A 25163-nucleotide genomic window follows, 5' to 3' on the forward strand; every position below is an offset into this window, starting at 1 on the left:
TAGTGGTGGTAGATGTGGTAGTACGGCAATGGTAGTGGGGGTATGTTTAGTAATGGTGGTAGATGAGGTAATGAAAGTAAGTACATGAAATTACAGTGAGAGTTGAGCGAGTTTGAAATTACAGTGAGAGTTGAGCGAGTTTGAAATTACAGTGAGAGTTGAGCGAGTTAGTACCTAACACAGCGTTAACGGCCTAAAGCTTAAGTACTCATTCATTTTTTCATTCATTCATTCGTTCACCGCAATGTAGACGTAGCTTCCAATCGTCAGTGAGGTACGTTGTCTTGCCAAATCATATAATCTATTACCACGGCTCAGCAAGCAAGTTGGAGAGATGCCAACTGTAGGCCAAGTTAAAGTAAAAAGAGTATAGTACCTACTTCATCGGCAAACCACTTTCTACATTTAATTTTTCTGATTCCGGATACAGATTTTATCAAACAGTTTTTTACCTGGCTCCTCGACTCATGACAGAGATGCTCCTTCTCTTTCTTCTCTGTTTTGGACCCACGATCGTCGACCAACACACGTAGGATCCTTGTGGTCCTAAGGAAAAGGGAAATGCCTTATTTTTAAATAATCATCAGTGAACATTCGGCCTCGTAGCTCCACGTAGTCTAAACAAGCAAGTGTATCTTCACCACTGTACCAAGTCTCGTCTATTGAAAAAGAAGGAACGCTAAGACGTTTTTCTTCCTTTCCTCTTCTCTTCTCTTCTCTGTCTGTCTGTCTGTCTGTCTGTCTGTCTGTCTGTCTGACTGTCTGTCTGTCTCTCAAATTGTTACTTATTTTACGGAACACCCTGCACCTTGAGACGATTTACACCTTGAAATAACACCCCACTAGAGAAAAACGGTAAAGAAGGCCATATCAAAACCCATTTCGAGAAGTCTCTCTCAAGCTGAATATAGTCTGGAGATACCATGATGCACATTTTAAAAGATAATCAGACTTAATTATACAACCACCTTTACGTAGGAGTATTCTGCACGTGTATGTGTAAGAATCCATGTCAAGTTCACATTAGAGCCGGAACTTCCACTGGGAGGGGGGAGATAAACTTACTTCTCCTCATGCTAACGTCATGCAATATAGAAATAACCCGTAATAACATCCACGTACAATTTCCATCGTCTGACAAACAAAATACCTTATTAAGAGCGATTAGAGCTAATGAAAGATAGACGAATGACTCCATCATCAGACAAGTGTGCATTCCCGGCGCCAGTAACTGCGACGTGGAAATATTCCCTGTCACGCAGGTTACAAGCCCTGTGGTCAGTGGGCTCAGTCGTACCGTGATCGTTGTAGGAAGGCCAGTTCCCACCGCTCTCTCTCAGCTCGTCTCGGCTCCACTCAGACCCAGCGCCCATATTTTTGTATCACACACGCATTTCATGGAAGGGTGAGATTATAGTACAATTCCTTACCAAGTCGGTGTTTCTTTTTCTAGTCCTTCTTTTTCTTTTTCTTTCTTTTCTGTGCAATAATTTACAAACAAACTAAGTACAGATGATTGTATTCTAATTATAAATCTTCTCGAACTGGAAGACTTAAAAATAGCCTTCAGTAAACCTTTTTTGTAAGCTGTGTCTACTTCAATTTAATAATATCGTCTGGAAGAAGAAGCAATCCATCCATTCATAATCCAATCCTCCCTTTCCATCAGGAGCGTAGGGGCTCGGTGCTAGGCCTTTCAGTCCCTACAATTAAGGTACTGGTGAAAGTAAAAGCATAATATACAAAATACATATTGGAAGTAGGGATAAACGAAGATACAGAAGCAAAAAATAAAAAAAGATGATGAACCCAATATCAATTTCTAAAATGGAGTTCAGTACACATAGATAAGAAAATAATAATGGAAAACGTGAACAGTTTAGAAATAGAATGGAAGAGCCAGCGCAATGCTCTTCCTACCTCAACTTTGCCTAAAATTGCCAACTCTTCATTTTAAATGTTGAGCTGTAGCAAGAGATTGACACTAGATTACGTTGCTAATAATGAAGAAGTGTTATGAAAAGGATGTAGAGCCGTAGTTCTGTGCTGTCTTTCCCTATCACTGGGCTACGTGATATAAGCTGCAGAAAGACGAAAATGTGGGACGGGTTAAGGTGAAAGAGCTGTATTAGAATAAGAAGAAAGAAACAACCCTCTATTAAAATGAGGTGGAAGTAGGAGTTGGAACATAGTTTCATGAAAGAAAAAAGAATAATCTTCACCGTCACAAACTATATATATATATATATATATATATATATATATATATATATATATATATATATATATATATATATATATATCATTGGCTCCCGGAATGCCTGTGCGAGGGATTTTGCTGGAAGGGTGCTAGGCGTACCGCCCTCAGCCTGTCGGCTCATAGTAGCGAAGCTCATAGGTCCCTACCCCGGGGTTCCCTTCTTTATTAAATTTTGAAAATGCCAAGTTCCGTCCTATATTGAGGACACTGGGAGCCAATGGGATATATATATATATATATATATATATATATATATATATATATTATGTGAGGAAGAAGGAACCAAAGGCAACGAGCCCGCCGTAGTGCTTAGAGTATATGTCACCATCATCATCATTATCGTAATCACTTTCATCATGGCCTTTTCTCCCTTCTATGGATGCAGTGAGATATGATCCAGAAAACAGGAAAAAACAATGTTCGAAAGTGAGGGAACTTCGAACAGCAAACCCTTTTAAATAGTGCAGACATTCATTCATACATCACTCAAGCCCCCTCATGAGATACAACCTGAATAACCCTCATGAACACGAGAGGCTTCAACAACAAGCCACCCCCGCCTAGACCACTTTCAGGTACCCAGTCCAGCATGGCACTGACGCAAGTATCATACAGACAATACTGAACACTAATTTATTTACCACCCCATCCTCACACAACAAAGGCTCTCCAACAACATAACCACGCCGGGAGACCTTAGGGAGGGGTCTTTGGGCCGCGGCCAGCTACTTGCAAGCCGTGAGATTCCAATACAAGGAACCATGAAGCTTCAAAGTGAGGTCAAGTAAAAATACAAATCCTTGCTGGTGCACCATAAAATTGGGCAACGTTAGCAAGACTAAGTTAATAAAGACGTCACCATATTTAAGTGACTGAGTGAGCTGTACTGGAAAAAATATATATATATATATTAGTAGAAAAGTGGAGGGATAGAAAGAGCCTTCACTGACCCTTTCAAAACCAGGGCTGTTATCATAGTGGTAAATGAAATCGTCTGGAAGATGCATGAATAAAATATAAAATGACGTACTCGGGGTGAAATAGATTAAAGGATCTGTACAGGAATGGACAAAAGTTACTATACTCCTTTTACCCCAACTTGGCACAGGTTTTCATTCTATCGCAGTTTATTTCATGAAAGCTCAGGGTCAGTCCATGGTGTGATGGTTGTGGTGTGGTGGGTTTGGTGGGTTGGGCATGGTTTGGTAGTGGTGGCTTGATTGCTGTGGTGTGGATGTGGTGATGTGATACTTGTGTTGACGGAGTAATTATGGTGCGGTAGTTATGGTGAAGGGGGTGGTAGTGGTGTGGTAGTGGTGGTGTGGTAGCCGTAGTATAGTGTGAAAGTATTGATAGCTATGGTGTGAGGGTGGTTGCTGTGTGGTAGTGCCGGTGTGGTAGTTATGGTGAAGGAGTGGTTGTGGTATGATAGGTGTTGTGAAAACTGTGAGTTGTGGTGTGAATGTGGTGGTGTGGTAGCTGTAGTGTGGGGTGTTCTTGTGGTGTGGCAGTGGTGGTTATCATGGTAGAGGAGTGGTTGTGGTGTAATCTTGGTAGTGTGATGATGGTAGCAGTTATGATGAAAGGATGGATGTGGTGTGATCATGGTTTTCTGGTCGTGGTAGTTGCAGTGGTGCGGTAGTGGTGGTAGCTGTGAGAGAGGGTGGTTGTGCTGTGATGATGGTGATGTGGTAATGATGGTAACTTTAGTGTGGTACTGGAGGATGTAATGATGAAAAGGTGGTTGTGATGTGGTGGTGGTGGTGTGGTAATGGTGGTAGGTATTGTGTGGTGGTGGTGGTGGTGGATATGATGGGAGGGTGGATGTGGTGTGTTCATGGTGCTGTGATAATGGTGCTAGCTATGATGAGACAGTGGTTGCGGTGTGATGGTGGTGGTGGTAGGTATGGTAGTATGCCTGTGGTAATGGTTGTAAATCTGGTAGTATGGCTGTGGTAATAGTGGCAGATGTGGTATTATGACTGTGGTAGTGGTGGTAGATTTGGTAGTATGGCTGTGGCAATGGTGGTAGATGCGGTAGTGTGGCTGTGGTAGTGGAGGTAGATGTGGTAGTATGGCAGTGGTAATTGTGGCACATGTGGTAGTATGGCTGTAGTAGTGGTGGTAGATGTGATAGTATGGCTGTGGCAGTGGTGGTAGATGTGGTAGTATGGCTGTGGTAGTGGTGGTAGATGTGGTAGTGTGGCTGTGGTACTGTGGCTGTGGCAGTGGTGGCAGACGTGGTAGTATGGCTTTGGTAGTGATGGCAGATCTGATAGTATGGCTGTGGTAGTGGTGGTAGATGTGGTAGTATGGCTATGGTAGAAGTGGTAATATGGCTGTGGTAGTGGTGACAGATGATATCATGGCTGTGGTAGTGGTGGCAGATGATAGCATGGCTGTGGTCATGGTGGCAGATGTTGTAATGGTGGTAGATGTGGTAATGAAAGGAAGTACATGGAACTACAGTTACAAGTGAGCGAGTTGGTACATATCCCAGCAATAACGACCTAAAGCTCTAGTACTCGTTCTTTCATTCATTCATTCATTCATTCATTCACCACAGTGTAGACGTAGCTTCCAATCGTCAGTGAGGTAAGTTCCCTTGCCAGGTTAAATAATATTTCATACCAATTGTTGTACTGTGATTGTTGTGTTATTTTTGTATATTTTATTTTGTGCTCAGTAACTATATATACTGTACTTTTGAATATTCCTTATTCATTGTAGCTAATGGTGATTACTGTAATGTTAAAACTTGATACATTTTCTGGCTAATGTTTTAGATTTTATTATATAATACTCATTATGTTAAAAATCGAAGATTATATACATCAGTCACTTCACTGGAGGAATGTCTTATATTCGCACTGTTCATTTTACGTGGTGCAGTAATGCAATAGTGCTGGAAAAGGTGTGAGGCAGATACGTAGCTAGTTGGTGTGAATTTCATCAGAACAATAGGTGGTGTGGTAGTGGAAGTAGCTATGGTGTGGTAGTGGTGGTAATTACGATTAGAGGGATGTTCTCGTGTGGTGGTGGTGGAGTGGTGGTGATGTTGGCTATAATGTGGTAGTATAGTCGCGGCGCACGACTCTGAGGTTGTCATTATCGTACCCTGGCAACCTAGCATTCAAAAGTGAGTCCAATTTCGTATCATATTATACACGAATTATATTATTATGCATGAATATATTATACACGAATATTATTATACAAGAACATATTATACACGATTCACTTGCATCTCATGTTATACACGAAATGTGATGCACCTTTGAATGGTAGGTTGCCAGGGTACGATAATGACAACCTCAGAGTCGTACGCCGCGACTATAGTGTGGTGGTGGTGGTGGTGGTGTGGTAGGAATGGTAGGTATGGTATGGTAGAGGTGGTATTGAAAGCGGTTTGGGTGAAATTACTATGGCCATAAGGAACAGCTGGAAGCTCCAACATCCCTGCATCTGCAACATGTAGGCGATCTCACAGTATAGTTCTTGCAGTTTATCTTCGCCCATATTTTTGTCTTTTTCCGGTTTATTTCACGCAGCTCAGTGACATAAAAAAGATAATGCTGCGGTTTTGCGGCCTTTCCATAGCACTTCTTCGTGACTAGAATTATATTCTAGCGTCAGTCTATACAACTCAGCACGCAAGGTAGAGAGATGACAATTTTAGGTTTAAGTAAAAAGAGCATAGTACTTACTTCATCGGCAAACCCCTTTCTACATATAATTTTTCTGAATTCGGATACAAACTTTATCAAGCAGTTTGTACCTGGCTCCTCGACTCATGACAGAGATGCTCCTTCTCTTTCTTCTATGTTATGGACCCACGATCGTCGATCAACTCACACAGGATCATTGTGGTCCCAAGGAAAATTGAATTGCCTTATTTTATAATAATCATCAATGAATATTCAGCCTCTTAGCTCCACGAAGTCTAAACAAACAATTGTATCGTCACTACTGTACCAAGCCTCATCTACCGAAAAACAAAGTACTCCAGATTCTTCGTTTTCCCTGATGCAGGTGGGTGAGGTCTACGTGGGACAAGCAGTGAGTGAGGATATGTTGATGATGATGATGATGATGATGGCGCCAGTGTGGGTGTGGGTGGCGCTGGGCTGCATCGCCACCACTATGGCAGCCACCAGCGCTCCTAACATAGTCTTCATTCTGGCCGATGACCTGGGTAAGATGGGACTGTTTCTCATGAACAGACTGTGTTCACAGGTTTATTTATTTATCCCCCTGACTCATAAAACACACACACACACACACACACACACACACACACACACACACACACACACACACACATACACTTATTATGTTAATGGTATCAATGATTTCCTGGCTAAAGTAGTGAACAGCATGAAAAAGGATGGAGCATCCATCATCGCACTTGTGTTCATACGCTGAAGGTGTCACGATGAAGAACCAGGAGGATGTGAAGGCTTAAGGCTGAGGTGACATATGCCTGGTTATAATGTATAGAAGGTGTTTATTATCTGACAAACGACAGGGTGGAGCGACGTGTCATGGCACGACTCAGGAGTGGAGACGCCTAACCTACAGAAGCTGATTGACGAGGGGGTGACCCTGGACCTGAACTACGTCCAGCCTTCCTGCACACCAACACGATCAGCACTGCTGTCTGGGTATTACCCTTTCCATTTAGGCAGACAGGTAACTATGCATCAGGTTTTGCTGAATCATAACATTATAGTTTATGTAAAGATACATCTTACTCAATACACAGCCACACGATCAGAACTTATCTCTGAGTATTACCCCTTCCATGTCGGCCGACAGGTGGATTGACAGCAATCATAACTTAGAGAACGTTACTTTGACATTTTACGTTCAGATAAATCTTACTCCATACACACCCACTCGCCCAGCGCTTCTCTGGATGCTATCCCTTCAGTCTGGGCAGACAGGTGTGATGGGGCAACAGTAATCATAAAACAGTTCTGGGTGATTCATTATAAAGTAAACTTTTTTCCATTGTGCATTGAGATACATCTTGCTTGATACATGTGATTGATCTCTCAGGTTAAGAGAAACACAAGTGTACTTAAACATAAAACAGGCCTTGTTCAACCATGATCTAAAGCGCTTTTAACATTTTATATTCACCAGTATTCATAAAGTAGGTTTTGTTCATTCACTGTCCACCAGTTTTCCTGAACACTTACATCCAGATCAGTATAATTCCCTATATATGGCTCATTGCTGAGATGAAGAGAAAAATGATAATAATACCCACATATTTCCCGCCCTCTATAGAAGAAAATTAGCCTAGACGATTGCAATCAGGTAAAGAGAAATTTGTCGAACCAGGGAGGTTCGGTAATAGCATTCCTTAACTCCACAGATAACTAAATAAAATCGTTTGTAAGTATGAGCTGGAAAAAAGAGGAGAAAAAAAAGAAAATAAAATCTCCGCCTACAGGGGCTGCCACTAAGTGAGATGACTCCCGCCGGCCTCACCGTGAACGTGACGCTGTTGCCGGAGGACCTCGCTGCTCTAGGCTACAGCACGCATTTGGTCGGCAAGTGAGTGGCGGCAAAGGCGACAAAGATGATGGACGTGAAACTTAGAATTATTAATAGTTTTTAAATGCACGAAGGTTATCACGGCAGATATCAGCTTTTGTCAACACAGTTTCCTCTTGACGACGAGCAATAATCTAATTTACGCATAGGCCTCTAAAAGTGAGCAGAACTTGTGCTCAGCTTTCTTTTTTATTCGAATTTATTTGAAAAGAGACAAGTGTTGTGGGCTTTCAGCTTTGTCAAGGAAGAGAAACTGGCTTTATCGCTTCTTCCCCCCCCCCCCACATTGATGGACTCGACAAGCAGTGGCTGATAGGGTGCCCTGCTGCAATATTAATGACCTGATATTGCTCATTATATAAAGTAAGTGTTGTCTGATCCTGTCAATGACAATGTTTAAATTACGTGCTAGGAATGCCTGGAAACAAAACCAAGAAGTATGTTAGGAAACTAGTGTCCGTGAAAGTATAACACGGTCCAAGACATATCTGATCCCCATTTATTGCACTGAAGTATGTAAAGTCACTTACGGTATAAAATATAAATTAAGTCAATACAGTGAAAGAGTTAAACAAGGTGCAACTTTTGAACAGGTGGCATCTGGGCTTCTGCAACGAGGCCTACTTGCCCACACGAAGGGGGTTCCAGTCCTTCTACGGGCAATACGGTGGTCGTCACCACCACTACAACCACTCCTATGACGGTAAGAGGTACACACACACACACACACACACACACACACACACACACACACACACACATACTGTACACACAAGAGAGATAAAAATGCAACTTAGTACAAGTTTTCGATGACATCAACTACCAAATGAAGTTACGTGTACCAAAACCATTCACACATCGAAAGAAATATATGATAAAATGGTACTAGAAGATGGAACGTAACTAATATGAATCAGTCCTTTAAAACTGTAATTAGGTGACAACAATGAAGGAACTTTTTTATATTCCACATGAAATGCAGACACTCACACACAAAAATAAAAATACATGGATGCGCAAAGGATGTATGGACACAATTTTTTTTTTTCGATACATCCCCGATACAAAGCATAAGTTCGTATATGTATTATGTCTATGATTGTCTTGCACCAAAAGCACGGAAAGGAAACACAGGCAGAGCAGAAATGATAGCAGTGAAACAAAGTTGGTTGAAAGACGGGTTGGGATGGAGTGAGGGACTTCAGTTGAGCCAGCATAATATGAAGATAGGTAGAGAGAAAGGAAGGAAGGCATATAAACAGTGATGTGGACAGGAAATATGTCTGTTAAAAAGGAATGAACGAACGAAATCTTGGATGTCTGCAAAACACTGTCCTATCCAGGGAAGAAGAAGAAGAAGAAGAAGAAGAAGAAGGGAATAAATAAGGATAAGATCATGAGGATAGATAGATGGAAGGAAAGATGCATTGTCACGGCTGTAGTTACCACATGGAGTAGGAGACGACGAACATGTGAAAGAGGTGACCGATAAAGAAGAGAGACAAGACTTATAGCAAAACCATTAAATCATTTTCGAGGGTCTGTGTTTACTAGTCTAAGCCTGTTCATGTGTTTTGTCACACCAGAGCCGGGGAAAATAAATACCTGATTATTTTTCACTATTTCAATAAGCCACGAGAAAGGCTCTTCTTTCACTCAAGGAAGCACTTATGATCACTAAATCATTTTTGGTGTTTTTCTGCTTCTGGGGAGCATAACATTAATTGTATTTCATATACTACGCAAAAACAACCTTGTCCTTGACCAAAGTGTGTGTAACATTTCGTATGGGAGGAGCAAATGAGCGTGTTTTCAATGACTAACCAGCTCCGCCCTCTTAACAACTCTTAATTGGCTAGGAATTGTAAACGGTAGCTCATGTCCTCTGTATGTGTAATAGGATGGAGATTATACTTAAGACAGTATATACATTGGTCGCTAAGTCTAAGAGGGAGGAGTAAACTTTAATCTAAGCTTGAGGAACTAGCGAGAGAGACACTATTTCACACATTTTATTACCAGACACATTACTGCAGATACACTCTTTCCCTTTGATTACAAAACACACAGTTGGTGCACCATTTCTCCTTTTGGTTTGACTCTCCATATCATACTGGTGTGTGGATTATATTAACAGCGAGTTCTCCTAATTCCCCAAGCTATGGGTATTTAGCTTCCAATTAATGTAACTAGGCTTGGTAAGAAAAATAATTTTTTGTTTTACATAATGTATTGTGAGGCCTATGTGAATCTTCCTTTGATATAGGAACCTGATTTTGTTTTTGTGTGTATGTTACAGTGTAAAGTAAGGTAGTTTTCCTGTGAGGTATGCATAACCCCTTTTGGTGATTGATTAAATGTTAAAAGTGCACTGTAATATATACTTATAACATTATGAATTGACAAACAGGAAATATGAATAATAAATAAAATGATCCGAAAACAAGACTTCGGTTGAGCTAGGATAAGATTATTCTGAAGACATATGTATGGTAATCAGAGGTTGTAAGTATAGTATATGCAAGTATACAGACAGGAATGATGAATGTTACCAAACAGAATGAGATGAAAAGGAGTACTATAGTATAACCATTATAAGATTACAATAAGGTAAGTAGATAAATATTACCAAATAGATGAAGAAGTAGATAGATGAATAAGAAAATAGATGGGTAGATAGGTACTAACGCCGTGCCACTTACTCCCCAGGTGGGTATGATTTTCGAGACGGCGATCGGGTAGCGCTGGAGGCCAATGGTACTTATAATCCGGTGAGTACTGAGTGAATAGTACCAGAATACTTCAGTTAAGTAGATGATCAGCCAAACAGGGTGTCAAGCAACCACCCAGTTAGTCAATCTACCGATCAGTTAGTTAATTAGTCACATATCAGTCAGTTAGTTAATCAATCAGTCAGTCAGTCACTCGTTCAGTCAGTATATTAGTCACTCTGACAGGCAGTCTACCGCCAGTTCGTCAATGACTTAATCATTCAGTTATTCAGTTAATTAGTCAGTCATTAATCAGTCATTTAGTCAGTAATTAAACAAGACTGACTGTCTGGCGCTGAGGAGGAGAATAAACGTGGTGACACTGTGCTACCTGGGTGGAGCAGCTACGGCGTCCACCCAAGAGGCGAACCTCTCCGTATTTCCCTGCACTTTTGTGCGGGAAGGCCCTGACCCGACACTGGTGAGGCGTTGTTCACCACAAAGGGGCGCCGGATTCCGACTCTGTGTATGTGTACTGTGCCTGTGGGACGGGCCTATAAAAACAATGGCATACCTGTGGTCGACGGGTCTGCCAGGACAGTCAGACCGGGATTAAGCAACAGCAACAACAACAGTAACAACTCTGTCTGTCTGTTCGTCTGTCCGTCCGTCTGTCTGTCTGTCTGTCTGGTTGGCTGTCTGTCTCTCTTTCTCTCTCTCTCAAGCGTCACCTCTGGACATCACTCCCTCAGGTACTGCTGACTGACCGAGCCGTGAATATCATTCAGCAACAGGGAGGCAAACAGTCACCGTTCTTCTTGTACCTGGCCTACCAGCACGTCCACACCCCGCTGGAGGTGAGTGCTTGTGTCATCAGCATCATCACCATCAGCATCATCACCATCAGCATCATCATCATCGTCTTATAATTAGCAGCAGCACCATCATTTTCATTATCATCATCATAATCATCATCGTCATCACTGTCAGTGTCATAATCATCATCACTATCGTTGTTGTAATCATCATCATCATCATAATCATTGTCGTCATCATGACCATCATCATCATCATCGTTATCATCATCATCATCATCATCATCATCACCATCATCATCATCATCATCATCATCATCATCATCATCATTATCATAATTATCATCATGACACTCAGCCATTGTCATATTCAGCATTTGTCACATTCAATATTTGTCACACTCAGTCTTTGTCACACTCAACCTTTATCCCACAGCCTTTGTCACACTCAGCCTTTTTCACACTCAGCCTTTATCCCACAATCTTTGTCACACTCAGCCTTTGTCACACTCAGAATCTGTCACACTCAGTCTTTGTCACACTCAACTTTATCCCACAGCCTTTGTCACACTTTGTCTTTGCCACCCTCAGCCTTTATCCACAGCCTTTCTCACTCTCAAACTTTATCCCACAACCTTTGTTACACTCAGGCTTTGTCACAATTTGTGTCAACTTTAGTTTTTGTTGCACTTAATCTTTGTCACTCAGTCTTTATTACACTCAGCATTTGTCACACTCACTCTTCGCCACATTCAACCTTTATCCCACAACCTTTGTCAAACTCAGCCTTTGTCACAGTCAGCCTTTGTCACACTCAGTCCTTGTTACACTCAGTCTTCATTACTCAGTCTTTATTACACTCAGTCCTTGGTACACTCAGTCTTCGTCACTCAGTCTTTGTCACACTCAGTCCTTGTCACGTTCAGTCAGTCACATTTAGTCTTTGTCAAACTGAGTCAGTAGCACTTAGTCTTTGTCACTCAGCCTTTTGTCCCACAATCTTTATCACACTTAGTCCTTTTCACACTCAGTCTTTGCCACTCTCAGTCTATTCTGTATCACACTCAATCTTTATCACACTCAGTTTTTGCCACACTCAGTCTTTGTCACAGTCAGTCTTTATCACGCTCAGTCTTTGTCACACTCAGTCTTTATCGCACTGAGTCTCTATCACACTCAGTCTTTGTCACACTCAGTCTTTGTCACACTCAGTTTTTCTCACAGTCAGTCTTTGTCACAGTCAGTCTTTATCACTCTCAGCCTTTATCACATTCAGTCTTTGTCACACTCAGTCTCTATCACACTCAGTCTTTGTCACATTATGTCTTTGTCACACTTAGACGTATTTCATTAGGGATAAGATATTTCCTGCATCTAAATCTAAACCATTTGTATCCATGTTTTCGTACTGACTACTGCAAGACGATTTTATTCATCAGTAGGAAAATACCCTGACCCTGTAATCCCAGTCCATTAGCCCCAGTACCAGTCCATTAACCGAAGTACCGACCAGTAACCACAGTACCAGTTTAGTAACCCCAGTACCAGCTTAGTATCCCAAGTACCAGTCCAGGAATCCCAGTACAGTCCATTAACCCCAGTTTTAGTCCATTAATCTCAGTATCAGTCCAGTAACCTCAGTGCCAGTCCAGTAACCCCAGTGGCAGTCCAGTAGCCCCAGTACCAGCCAAGTAACCTCAGTACCAGTCCAGTACCCACAATACCAGTCCAGTAACCCCAGTACCAGTCCAGTAACCCCAGTAGTAGCCTAGTAACCCCAATGCCAAATCCGGTAACCCCAAAGAAACGTCGGTTGTGAGACTTTGAAGCTGCTGTTTGGGAAGCCCTCAGGCAGTATTTCTTTGATTTTCCCTGGAATGATTATTGCTTCCATGGCCAAGAACCATCTGAGTGTGTCATACCCATCCCTGAATCTCATATTTTTTATGTTTCTGCCAGGAATCGTGCAACGCCTGTTCTTCGCTCTGGTAAAAATAATTTCATCCGTACCAAATGCTCTGAACTCTCCAACTTGAATTATTCCCTCTCCTTTTGGCACCTTGCCAAAAACCTTTTTTAGAACTTTACCTCATCATCCTTTCCTCCTCTTTTCCACTCTGATGGTTCTGCAGCTATTTTTTCTACTGATATAGCAGAACTCCTCGCTCAGACTTTGTCCTACAAAATCCATCTCAGATGATTCCGGTGCTGTCCCTCCACCTCTTCCCCCCTCTGACTTTCTCATGGCTGACATTAAAATTTCTTCAGTTGATGTATTATCTGCCATCACCGGCCTCGATACGAACAAGGCATATGGGCCTGATGGGGTCCGTCCTGTTGTTCTCAAGAACTGTGCTTCTGTGCTCACACCCTGCTTAGGTAAACTCTTTCGTCTTTGTCAATTACCACCTTTCCTTCTTGCTGGAAGCTTGCTCTCATTCAGTTTGTCCCAAAGAAGGATGACCATTCCCAGACCTCAAACTATCGCCCAGTTGCATTAACAACCTTTATTTCAAAAGTTCTCGAGTCCATTCTTAACAACAACAACAAAAAATTAAAGCATCTTTCCTATCACTACCTTCTTTCTGATCGCCAGTGTGGGTTCCGCCATGGACGTTCCACTGGTAATTTTCTCACCTACCTTTCAGATTCCTTGTCATCCTCCTTTAGGGACTTTGGCTAAAACTTTGTCATTGCACTTGACATCTCAAAGGCTTTCGATCTAGTCTGGCAGAAATCTATAATTTCCAAACTACCCTTTTACGGTTTCTATCCTTCTATCTGTACCTTCATCTGTAGCTTCCTTTCTGGTCGTTCTATAGCTGCTGCTGCAGACGGCCAGTTCTCCTAGAGCTAACAATAGTGGTCTTCCTTAGGGCTCTGTCCTCTCACCAACTCTCTTCCTTTTATTCATCAATGACCTTCTAAGCTGTACATCCAACCCTATCCACTCATACGCCGATGACTCCAGCCTCCACCTTTCCATTCGCTCCCAGCAGCGTCCGTCTCAATAGTTGCTTCAACAAACAAGGGTTGAGACTATGGCGCACCTACTGTCTGACTTTGCTCATATCTCTGATTGGGGCAAAAATAACCTTGTTGTTTTTAGTGCATCAAAAACTCCATTCATACTTGTATCAACCCGACAAAATCTTTCACAGGAATTCCCTCTAATTTTTAACACTACCCAGCTCAATCTTGCATCATCTTTAAATATACTTGGGGTTTCATTCTCTCAGGATTTATCTTTGAAAGAATATATTACCTTTCTTGCAAAATCTGCTTCCAAGAGATTAGGTGTGCTAAGCCGACTCCGTACCTTCTTTAACCCTGCACAGTTGTTGACTTTATACACTAGTTTTATTCTCGCTTGTGTAAAGTACAACTGTCATGTGCGGGGAGGCTTCCAAAAAACAACTTTTCTCAACAGGGTGGAGTCAAATGCTTTTCGTCTCATTAACTCTCCTCCTACTGGCTTCCTTCAACTTTTGTCTCTTCCCCACACTGTCGCAGTCTCATCTCATTTCTATCTCTACTTCAATGGTCACTGCTCCCTTGAACTGTCTGCTTGCATCCCTCCTTCACTGTGGCGGGCACGTAGCACACGTCTAGCAACAAACTCTAACCCCTTTTCTGTCCAGCTCTCTAATGCAAGAGTTATCCGCTACTCCCAGTCCTTCATGTATGCAACAGGTCAAATCTGGAAGTGTCTCCCTCCGTCTGTTTTTCCTACTGCCTACGGTCTCCAGTCTTTCAGATGCAGTGTGTCCAAAGATCTCATAATGAATGATTCTTGAATTAGGCTCTCTGTTATCTCGTTTTGTTCTTTCTTGGAAGGAGTGATTTTCAGGCCCTTGGCCTTTGCTTCCTTCTTCCTTGCATAAAAGAAAGTACCAGTCTAGTAATCCCAGTACCAGTCAAGTAACCCCAGTACCAGTCCACTAACCCAGTACCACTTCAGTAACCCCAGTACTAGTCCAGTAACCGAGTACCAGTCCTATACCCCAGAACCAGTTCAGTAACCCCAGTGCCAGCCCAGTAATCCTGTATCACTCCAGTAACTCCAGTAACAGTCAAGTAACCCAGTGCCAGTCCAACAACCCCAATACCACTCCAGTAGCTCTGCAGTCCAGTAACATAAATACCAGTTCTGTAATCCCAGTATCACTCCAGTAACCTTACAGTCCAGTAACCACAGTACCAGTCCAGTAACCCAAATATCGCAAGAGATATCAGACGAGCGAACTACCTAACCCCGACGAATGATCCCAGTAATAAACCAGTAAGCCACGTACTGGTCCAGTAACCCCTTGTATCACATCAACGGCTACCAGACAAACACCTATCCCAGTATCTTAACGAAAGTGACCCTCATAATACCCGTCCAGCAAGTCATGTATCTGTCCAGTAACTCCTTGTACCAAATCAACGGCTACGAGACAAATACCTATCCAGTATCTTAACGAAAGTGACCCTCATAATACCCTTCCAGCAAGTCATGTACCGGTCCAGTAACCCCTTGTACCACATCAACGGCTACCAGATCCAAGTATCTTAACGAAAGTGACCCCAACAATTCCGGTCCAGCAAGTCATGCACCGGTTCAGTAACCCTCTGTACCACACTGTCAGGTACCGGACGAGTACTTGGCTCTGTACCCCAACGAGAGTGACCCGGACCGGCGGAAGATGCTGGCGATGGTGACGGCCATGGACGACGCGGTGGGCAGGGTGGTGGCCGCCATCAATGCCTCAACCTTTGCCAACAACACCATCATTGTATTTTCTTCTGACAATGGCGGAGAAAGACCAGTTGGTAATTACCAATTCATATATCAATTAAATTGATGGTGAGATAGCATGTGCCTCTCTATTTTTAAATATATATCAAATAACTGAATGATTAGATAGGATGTGATCACCTGGAATTCAGTAGAATAATTATCAAGTGTTGCTAACTAGATGCTCGTTGTATTCTCTTATAACAACGATGCCGTCGGTTCAGGTTTCATATCCCAAAAACTGAATGGCTAGATACGATATTCCTTTCAAATCACCAGCAACTGTTATCATGAATGATTTCAGTTGCTGGTGATACGAAGAGTGACAAACCAGCATCAGTGGTATTTACCCTTGGCATGTGGTGCTGTGTTCAGGGCTAAACCTGCCGCTGCGAGGGGCGAAAGTGTCGCTGTGGGAGGGTGGGACGCGGGTGGTGGGGTTGGTGCACGGCGCCATGTTGGAGAACACCCCGCGGAGATATGGCGGCCTCCTGCACGTCACCGACTGGCGGTCCACTCTGTTGGCCGCCGCCGGCGCCGCCGTCCTGCCGAGCACCGACGGATTCAACCAGTGGGAGGCGCTGCGCACAGGTCGTGGTCGGTCCCCGAGGAAATCGCTTGTCTACGACATCGAACAGGCCGGTGATGACATCAGTGGCGCCATCAGGTAACTCTGGCCACACAAGTAACTTCGTCACTCAGGTACCCCACCAGACACTAGTACATTCACAGCTCAGTACATGACAGTACAGAAAGAAAACAACACGGTAACCTGTACCGCTCAACTAATACAAAACGAAAATGTCATGGTTGGTAACTGAAACATGAAGATATAACCAACAAGTTATAGACTTTAAACAGTGGTACCTCGCCATATATATATACATATATTTTTTTGATAATACAACATTGTGGTCTCAATGGCCTCTTATAATCTCGACCACTTTTTAAGCCATATTTTTCCCACTAACTTCAATATTCTGAATATCCAAAAATATCAGGTAACTATATCAGCGGCAGTCATACCGAAACTTGAGTACCGATAGCATTAGATTTCGAGACTTATTTTTTCAGGATCTATTAAATCTGAGGCATAGACAGTATAATCTTCACCTGACTTTTCTGTCTGTGTCAGGGTGGTGTGGTGTGGTACAGTAACTTCTGTGTTGCTTTGTGTCAGTGTGGTGTGGTACTGTAACGTCTGTGTTGTTTGTGTGTCAGTGTGATGTGGTACAGTAACATCTGTGTTTTCTATGTACCAGGGTGGTGTGGTACAGTAACATCTGTATTGTCTATGTATCAGGGTGGTGTGGTACAGTAACATCTGTGTTTTTTATGTATCATGGTAGTGTGGTACAGTAACATCTGTGTTGTCTATGTACCAGGGTGGTTTGGTACAGTAACGTCTGTGTTGTTTGTGTGTCAGTGTGGTGTGGTAGAGTAATGTCTGTGTTTCTGTGTATCAGCGTGGTGTGGTGCAGTAACATCTGTGTTTTCTGTGTACCAGGGTTGGGCGATACAAGCTGTTGGTGGGGCCTCAAAACTTCACCGAGGAAGAAGGACCCTGGCTCTTTGATCTGAAAAGTGAGTGAGCAACCATGAAGTAATGTGTTTGAGAATTTCGAATGTGAAGCTAATGTACATTTGCGGCCAAAATATCGTTTCAAGTCAGATGAGAGAGAGAGAGAGAGAGAGAGAGAGAGAGAGAGAGAGAGAGAGAGAGAGAGAGAGAGAGAGCAATGACTTTTGATTCTCAATGATGAGGTCTGATTAGCACAGACTTTTATCAATATTGTGTAAGAGTTTCACAATCGTTCGAGTAAAAGGTGGAACGATATTTATGTCCGCGACTGTACTATAAAAATGTCAACGGAGGTGATACATAGTCTGGGGAAAAAGTTCGCCTACTACGCCACTGGGTTGACAAAAGTTCGCTTAATACTGCACTGTGTTTACCTTTGAATTTGAGGCATGTCTGTTTCTTCCTCCCTGAGACAGCATATCGAAGGGAATCATCTATGGAAAGTGGGACGCGCCAAGCGTCGCCCATCCTAGGAATATTGCTCAACAGAGGAAAATACGAAGTAGAAGTGCAATGATAGTTTAATTTTTTGTTTCCGATCGTACTGTGAGAGTTTGGAGTGAGGAAATAACGTATTTAAGAGTTTGTAGAGAGAAGGTAATTTAGTGTGACAGAGGAAAGAGAGAATGTAGTGTAGTCTGAGAGCGGGAAGAGAGAAGGTAGTGTAGTCTGGGAGCGGAAAGAGAGAAGGTAGTGTTGTCTGAGAGGAGAAAGAGAGAAGACAGTGTAATCTGAGAGCGCAAAAAGAGAGAAGGTTGTGTAGTCTGAGGGCGGAAAGAGAGAAGGCACTATACTTTGCGAGTTTATGTAACGAAGGTAACTTATCTGAATCGAATCGGCAGTGTAGTTTGAGAATTTGAGGCGAGTAGATAATGTAGTCTAAGAGTCTGAGGCAAAAAATAATGTACCTTGAGAGTTCGAGGAGGACCAGTAATATAATCTGAGGTTTAGGCGAAGAGGTAATGTAGTATGAGAGAATAAGACGAGAAGGTGATGCCCTTGAGAGCTTTAGGCGAAAAGGTAATGTAGTGTAAATTGAGAAGATAATGTATAAGGAGACGGTAATGTATATGAGGGTTTCAAGTGAGGTGTTAACGTATTTCAGGACTTGAAGTGAGATGGTAATATGTTTGAGGGCTTGAAGTGAGAAGGTAATGTTTTTGAGGGCTTGATGTGAGAAGGTGATGTATTGGAGGGCTTGAAATAAGTAGGTAATGTATTTGAGGGCTTGAAGTGAGATGGTAATGTATTTGTGGCGAGAAGGTTATGTACATCAGAGGTTGTATTGAGAATGCATTGTAGTCATAAGTTTGAAGGAAAAAGGTAATGTACTGAAAGTGTACCTTGCACATTCTTACATGTTGATTATAGCTATTAAAACGCTATAAATACCATACATGAGAATACTAAGGCGTAATACGCGGAGTAAATCGATGTGGATGATGTGTTACGAAGTCTCTCGTGTCACCTAGCATACGACCCTGAGTCCAGTTCTTAATACTGCCGATGGCCTGAAGAAAACCAATAACCTGGCGGCAGATCTAGCAGGAGGGGGAGGATTTTCACCTAAGCTTACGATCGATTCCTTGTCGTGACAGATTTGTTCACGTAGGAAGAACTATACTCTGTTCACTTTACCTAGGAGTAAAATTGCCGTCTCTCCATTGTGATGCTGAATTTGAAGTACTAGATTAAAGCTAGAATTTGATGCTAGTCACGAAAAAGTGCCATGGATGTGGACGAAAATCTCCGCCAAGGTAAAATGAATTACTAAAGACACACTTGAGCATTGTGCGGCTTTCTTTTCATTGTTTTTCCTTTAGAGTAGTAATTGTAGTCGTTGTAGTTCTAACTTCATGTCAATGTGTCCCAGTGGATTGCAGTTCCCCTCACCTGCAGTACACCATCCTTCTTTGGGGGGATAGGAAGGGTGGTGAGGGACGTTTAGATAACCGGGAACTGGAAACACCCGGTCATATCGATGCCACCAGGCGAAGATGTCCCTCTCGGACAGGCTATCCTGCAGAAAAGAGATATAAGTGTGCGTCCACACGATCCCTCGAACATTTATTGACAACACAGCTGGCAGCATGCTTGGGTACACGTATGCAGCGGTATTTGGAGAGATGTATGCAAACATGTTTCAGTGCAGCTTCGAACTCTGGAAGCAGAGGCGATCGGATAAGTGTTTCCATACCAGACAGCTGAGACTTCATCATGATGTTGGCAACATGATCTGGACGCTGCTGTCCCCAGCATATTTGCAGCGTGTTCGTTACTGTGTTGCTTACATGTTGCCAGCACTTCTTTGAGCATACGTGTGGACGCGCACTAACGTAGGATATATTTACTCTTGAGGCTAAGGTTTGTATTTTGTAAAAGAAAAGGAAAATCTCGATTGTCTTTGCATTTTCCTTTCCTAAGTAAGTAAATAAAGATTAATCCAGAATAAAAAAATAAAAAAAGGAAATCCCGGTTAAAACAAGAAATCAATCATAAATCCGTTTAGGAACGCCACCACTGAACCGTAAGCCAGGATTAGTGAGAGTGACATGAACGCCTAACCCGGGTTTAACGAAAGTAATCTAATCTATTACAGACGACCAATGATGCGGGAGATCTGAGCCTTGCTTCACAAGTCATTAGCTACCAACTCCTTCTAGTAGCTATTTCTTTTTTCTTTTTATTTATTTTCCCTCTCTTTCCTTTCTTCTTTGCTTTTCATTAGGAAAGGAAGGAGTCTAGAATTTTTTCCAAGTCAATTTTCTTTCTCTGTAAAATAATTGTTAGATTATCTCGAGTTATTGCGCGCGCGCTTGTGTGTGTGTGTGTGTGTGTGTGTGTGTGTGTGTGTGTTTCAGGAAGGGCAAAGACGAAGAGCTCAGAAAATTGCCATGTTTCTATAGCTGTTTCACCTTTACTTGGCCCAGATTCTCGTCCTTTTGCAGCTTGTTTTTACGTAGCTGACTAGGAGAGAAAGACAATGCTACGACTCTATATTCTTTCCATAGCACTTCTTCGTGACTGATATCATTCTATTTTAATTCACTGATACAACTCGGTATGGAGAGCTAGCAGATTTAGTTAGCATTCAATTGTACTGTGCCTATGTCATTTTAATATCGACATGTAACTCCCCAAAGCAAGCGAAAATTAGCTTAAATGTAAAGAAGATATTAAGATGCAACGAATAGAATAAATCGGTAAGGTATATGTGTCCCTGAATCCCCCAAAGCAAGGGAAAATAAGTTTAATTGCAAAGAGGATGTTCGTATGTGTTGCAGTGAATAAAAGCAAAATAATTAAAATAAATAAATCGCTAAGGAAGAAGTGTTACGAACTCTCCAAAGCATGCGATAATAAACTTAACTGTAAAAAAGATATGGAAATGTGTTGCAGTATATAAATAAATAAAAAATAGCAAATAAATAAATAAATAAATAGATAAATAAATCGCAAAGGAAGAGGTGTTACGGAATCTATAAGCAATCGAAAATGGTCTTATTTCAGAGGACCCGTATGAGACGACCAACCTCGCTGCTGCTCGCCCTGGCCTACGGAAGAGGCTGGAGCGCGTGCTGCGGAAGAAGGCGAAGGAGATGGTGCCACAGGACCGGCCTGTGGATGACCCGGCAGGAGATGCCGAGAATTTTGGTGGCATTTGGTCCCCTGGATGGTGTGAGGCTCGATAATTCCCCTCCCCCCTCTCTCTCTCTCTCTCTCTCTCTCTCTCTCTCTCTCTCAGTGTGTGTGTGTGTGTTCCTTCCTGTTTTTTAATTATTTAGTCCCCAGCGTGGTGTGTGGGTTGAAGTTTGAGGGTTTGGTTGATTGCTCACTTAATGCCACTCAGAGACCGGCGACTGGTCGCTCTCGCCTTGAATATGTGGACTGAGAAGCCTGGAATATCTGACAGTGCAGTAAGGGATGAAGCAGCACAAATAAAGAAACTGTGGCTCTTTTGTACCATGCAAATACGGGGAAATGAACATTATAGTTGATTCATTACATTTTCCCTTCCTCACTCTTGGAGCTTCCTAACACTTTTGGGCTCCTGTAACTCACCCTCAGCTGAATAAAATCGTCTAGCGTTAACTGGAATTGAATATTAGAATTGTTCCGACCGTGAGAGAGTCAACGGTAGGGGTATTAGTACTCAACCGCCTGCAATCATCCGAATAAAATGACTTGGCATTAGCTGGAATAAAATAGTGGAGTTGTTCCCACCATGAAAGGGTTGATGTTAACAAATTAGCTATACAATTGACAACCATGACTATGAGGGTTTATCTGGATATAATGGCGCTAATTTCTCGCCACCATGCCAATAGCTTCTCCAGTTCATTATTCCTTACTAATCATATACGTATCATAATGCTGTTTAAAGATATTTACTGTGATGGATTTAATTATTTTGTTTGAGGGGATATTTCAGTTATCCACGGTTCTTTAAGTAGAAGTGTACTTCCTTATTTCTTTGAAACAGTGCTTATTAATGCACAAAAACAGTAACAAGTCGGTAGTACTATGTGACCCTTTCCTTTCATTTTCCTCCGTCAACAACGCCCATCCTACTCTTTGTTGAGAACACACACACACACACACACACACACACACACACACACACACACACACACACACACACACACACATACATACATAAGCACTTGTGCGCGTGTCGTATTTTGTTCATGTAATTTTATGATTTAAAATACTATAATGCACTGAAATACATACTGGGTGATGTGAAGTATATTGTACAATGACGGATGGGAGGAAGGGTCCATGATATTCGAATCTTATGGTTTCATCTGTGGCATTCTTTGCTTGCAAGACTTATACAAAGTTGTAATATCAAAAACAGAAATACAGTTGTGAAAAGGCCTGATTGTATAAGTTCAATCCTATCAATGAAGCTCTGTTGCTTTATTGTTGTGAAAGGAACTGTAAACCACATTTAACCAACTACCTACCTTGCTATCTATCTATCCATCCATCCATCTACCTGTTAGTATGTATGTCTGTATGTCCGTATGTCCGTCTGTATATGTATACGACAACAAATGAGTAACAATGTAAAAATAAATGGTTTGGACGTACCTAAAAAATTGTGGAACCGCCTCAGTATCAAGCCATAGAGTAGGGCGACAGGTGGTTTAATACTGTTCACACTGCTGCCACACCTGACCGAAGTATGAACTCAACTAGCGGTATTGAGGCACGGAACTGGTCAAGATTCTGATTTTGTTATTGCATCACTAAAGCCTAATTTACACTAACAGTGGAAACATGATGCTGGAGTGTGGAAATGGAAATTGTCTAGAAAATGCTCGTGTGGACGTAATGAACTGACGCGACATCACTGCTTCTTCTCCACCGTTTATAGTTTGTTTCGTTACTAGGCTTCGAAACCGATGAGTAGGGTGCTCGGACACCTCAGGTAACACACTGATCGTCTAAACGAACCCTGTCTTCTTCGAGCACACCCATACACATTATCAGAAATTCGAGAGATGTGTGTACTATCTCAACGCAAGTTTATCATATTATTTTAGATTTTAAAAAATATGTATTAGTGAACACACGAACGTAATAAGCGAAAAAAAATGAATCCGACCATATACTGTACGTCTCGCATGAGTTATTGTTCCTGGGCTATCTGGCAACCCATGCATCATAATGGTTGCCACCTACTGAGAACATATAGTGACGTCATCGCAGTCTTTGATACTTGATGGATGCCATATTGAACGTCACCGCGGGAATATACAAACATTACTCTGCCATCATTAACAATTCGTTGCTCATCATGCCACACAAGTGTTATTATGTGGGTTGCTCCTATGGGCAATGAGATGGTTCTGTATCATTCTATCGATTTCCTGTTGGCCAGGAAAAGCGAGAGGTGGAAAGGCGCCGTGATTAGACCGAAGACATTCCCTATTCTAAACTGCAGTGCTTACTTTATTATATGCATATCTAGCGTTGTTTACGGACTAGATCCTTTTACCCGCCATCCTGTTTATATAAATGTCGTAAATGTCACAAAATGACTGACAGATCTGGGTTCTTAATGCAGCTTCTTGAAACCTGTCATCTGTCATTCACTGACTGTGTGAAAACTCGTGTAATTTAAGTTTTAGATTATGTTCATTACATACCATTGTCTTCTCACCATGTGGTCCATGCATTTTTCTTTTTTCATTCAGGTTCTTCTGAACATCTTAATATGTTTGTTATGTAGTCTCAGTCCTCACAAAGCTTCATCCTTCTTTACACGGTCGTAATAGAGATGTAACCTCCGGGGATGATGCATAGATAAAAAAAAAAAAAAAAAACTATCATTATCATTAAATATAAAAAGATCATTCGAAGAAGGAGGTATCATAAAGAGCACCTGTATAATACTGAAAGCACTACATTACGTGGCTGAACTGGGTAAAGTAAGTCAAATTCACAGGTGATGATGCTTAAGAAACGTAAAAGTCCAAGGTGCGGTGTACCTTGCATAAATCTGGATGAATCAACAGGAAACTGTAGGAAATTCAAAGCATTACTGCCACATTATCATATTACTTTAATGAACACTATGTGCCAGACAGCTAGATAACATTGAGGAATTTTAGTATACTGACAAAATCACATTTTTTCCATTCCTATGAGATTATATTTGTAATATCCATGGCTAGGAAGATATTCCACTATCTCCGGCTATTATTGGAAAGCTATTTACTATACGTACGCTGTTTCAAAACACCTGTTAATCACTCAGTCCGATGATGTATAGCATCATTAGCACCTGGCCAATGCTTTATTGAAACATTGATAATGTGATAGTGTGTTCTTGACGTTTGGGCCCCTGCCTCAGGCAGACGTGAACCCAGTAGCCTGCAGATATCAGACCATCTCAGATGGTTGCCCCCAGTAGAGGATGTGTTGGAGGATTCTTAGTGCTTCGAAGATGAGGTGCTTACGTGTGTTGTGGGGCGAGGGGCGACAGTACAAGAAGGGCAAAGCAGAGATCATGTGTGCTGTATTTTGTGTTGGTACTTATGTTGAGAGCCGTAGTGTCAAAGAAAACTCATGTCTCCCTGGGATGAGTGGGTACTCTAGGCATGGGGTGATTGCATCCGAGAGGTCGCTGCAGTACCAGTAAAAGAACAAAAATGTCATCGGGGAGTCAGTTTGATATGCGAGGACTCTTGGCGAAGTTGGTGGATTCAGATGTGTGATGTTTTTCATGTGTGTGTATGTGCATTGAGCAACACTAGAATAAATTAAGTAATTCTGGGAACTGAACTGTAACGGCTCTTGAGCGTGTGAAGGTGTAGGGAAGTCTCAACTTTCTAACAGGAGTTTGTTGATCCGAAAATGAGGATAAGGAGTATGGCTTCTCTGTCTAACGGCAGAATGCTCTCTGTAGCGTGATATGCAGGGTAACCAAATTTAATAC

At 42.0% G+C, this 25163-nt stretch overlaps 1 protein-coding gene across 1 annotated transcript; it reads left to right on the forward strand.

Annotated features, from left to right (window-relative positions):
- The first annotated feature begins 4595 nt into the window (after positions 1-4595).
- On the forward strand, positions 4596-24661 carry LOC145413510 (arylsulfatase I-like). Its single transcript, XM_080283205.1, has 12 exons — positions 4596-4700; positions 6293-6455; positions 6789-6952; positions 7722-7825; positions 8419-8528; positions 10535-10596; positions 11289-11393; positions 15983-16166; positions 16507-16798; positions 17639-17715; positions 21224-21391; positions 24579-24661. Exons 1-12 carry the CDS (start codon positions 4596-4598, stop codon positions 24659-24661), a joined length of 1617 nt encoding a protein of 538 aa, XP_080139331.1.
- Positions 24662-25163: the final 502 nt, after the last annotated feature.

Source organism: Coenobita brevimanus, chromosome 96, assembly GCF_032717465.1.
Source record: "Coenobita brevimanus isolate Jiangsu-jjx chromosome 96, ASM3271746v2, whole genome shotgun sequence".
Lineage (NCBI taxonomy): Eukaryota > Metazoa > Arthropoda > Malacostraca > Decapoda > Coenobitidae > Coenobita > Coenobita brevimanus.

What these genes read in the sequence shown, in the direction of transcription:
- LOC145413510 (XM_080283205.1), top strand. Translation starts at nt 4,596, where the DNA reads ATGGCTGTGGTAGTGGTGACAGATGATATCATGGCTGTGGTAGTGGTG. An exon ending in CATTCTGGCCGATGACCTGG is followed by an intron (nt 6,456 to 6,788) that starts GTAAGATGGGAC and finishes GACAAACGACAG; the next exon opens with GGTGGAGCGACGTGTCATGG. An exon ending in CTTTCCATTTAGGCAGACAG is followed by an intron (nt 6,953 to 7,721) that starts GTAACTATGCAT and finishes CTCCGCCTACAG; the next exon opens with GGGCTGCCACTAAGTGAGAT.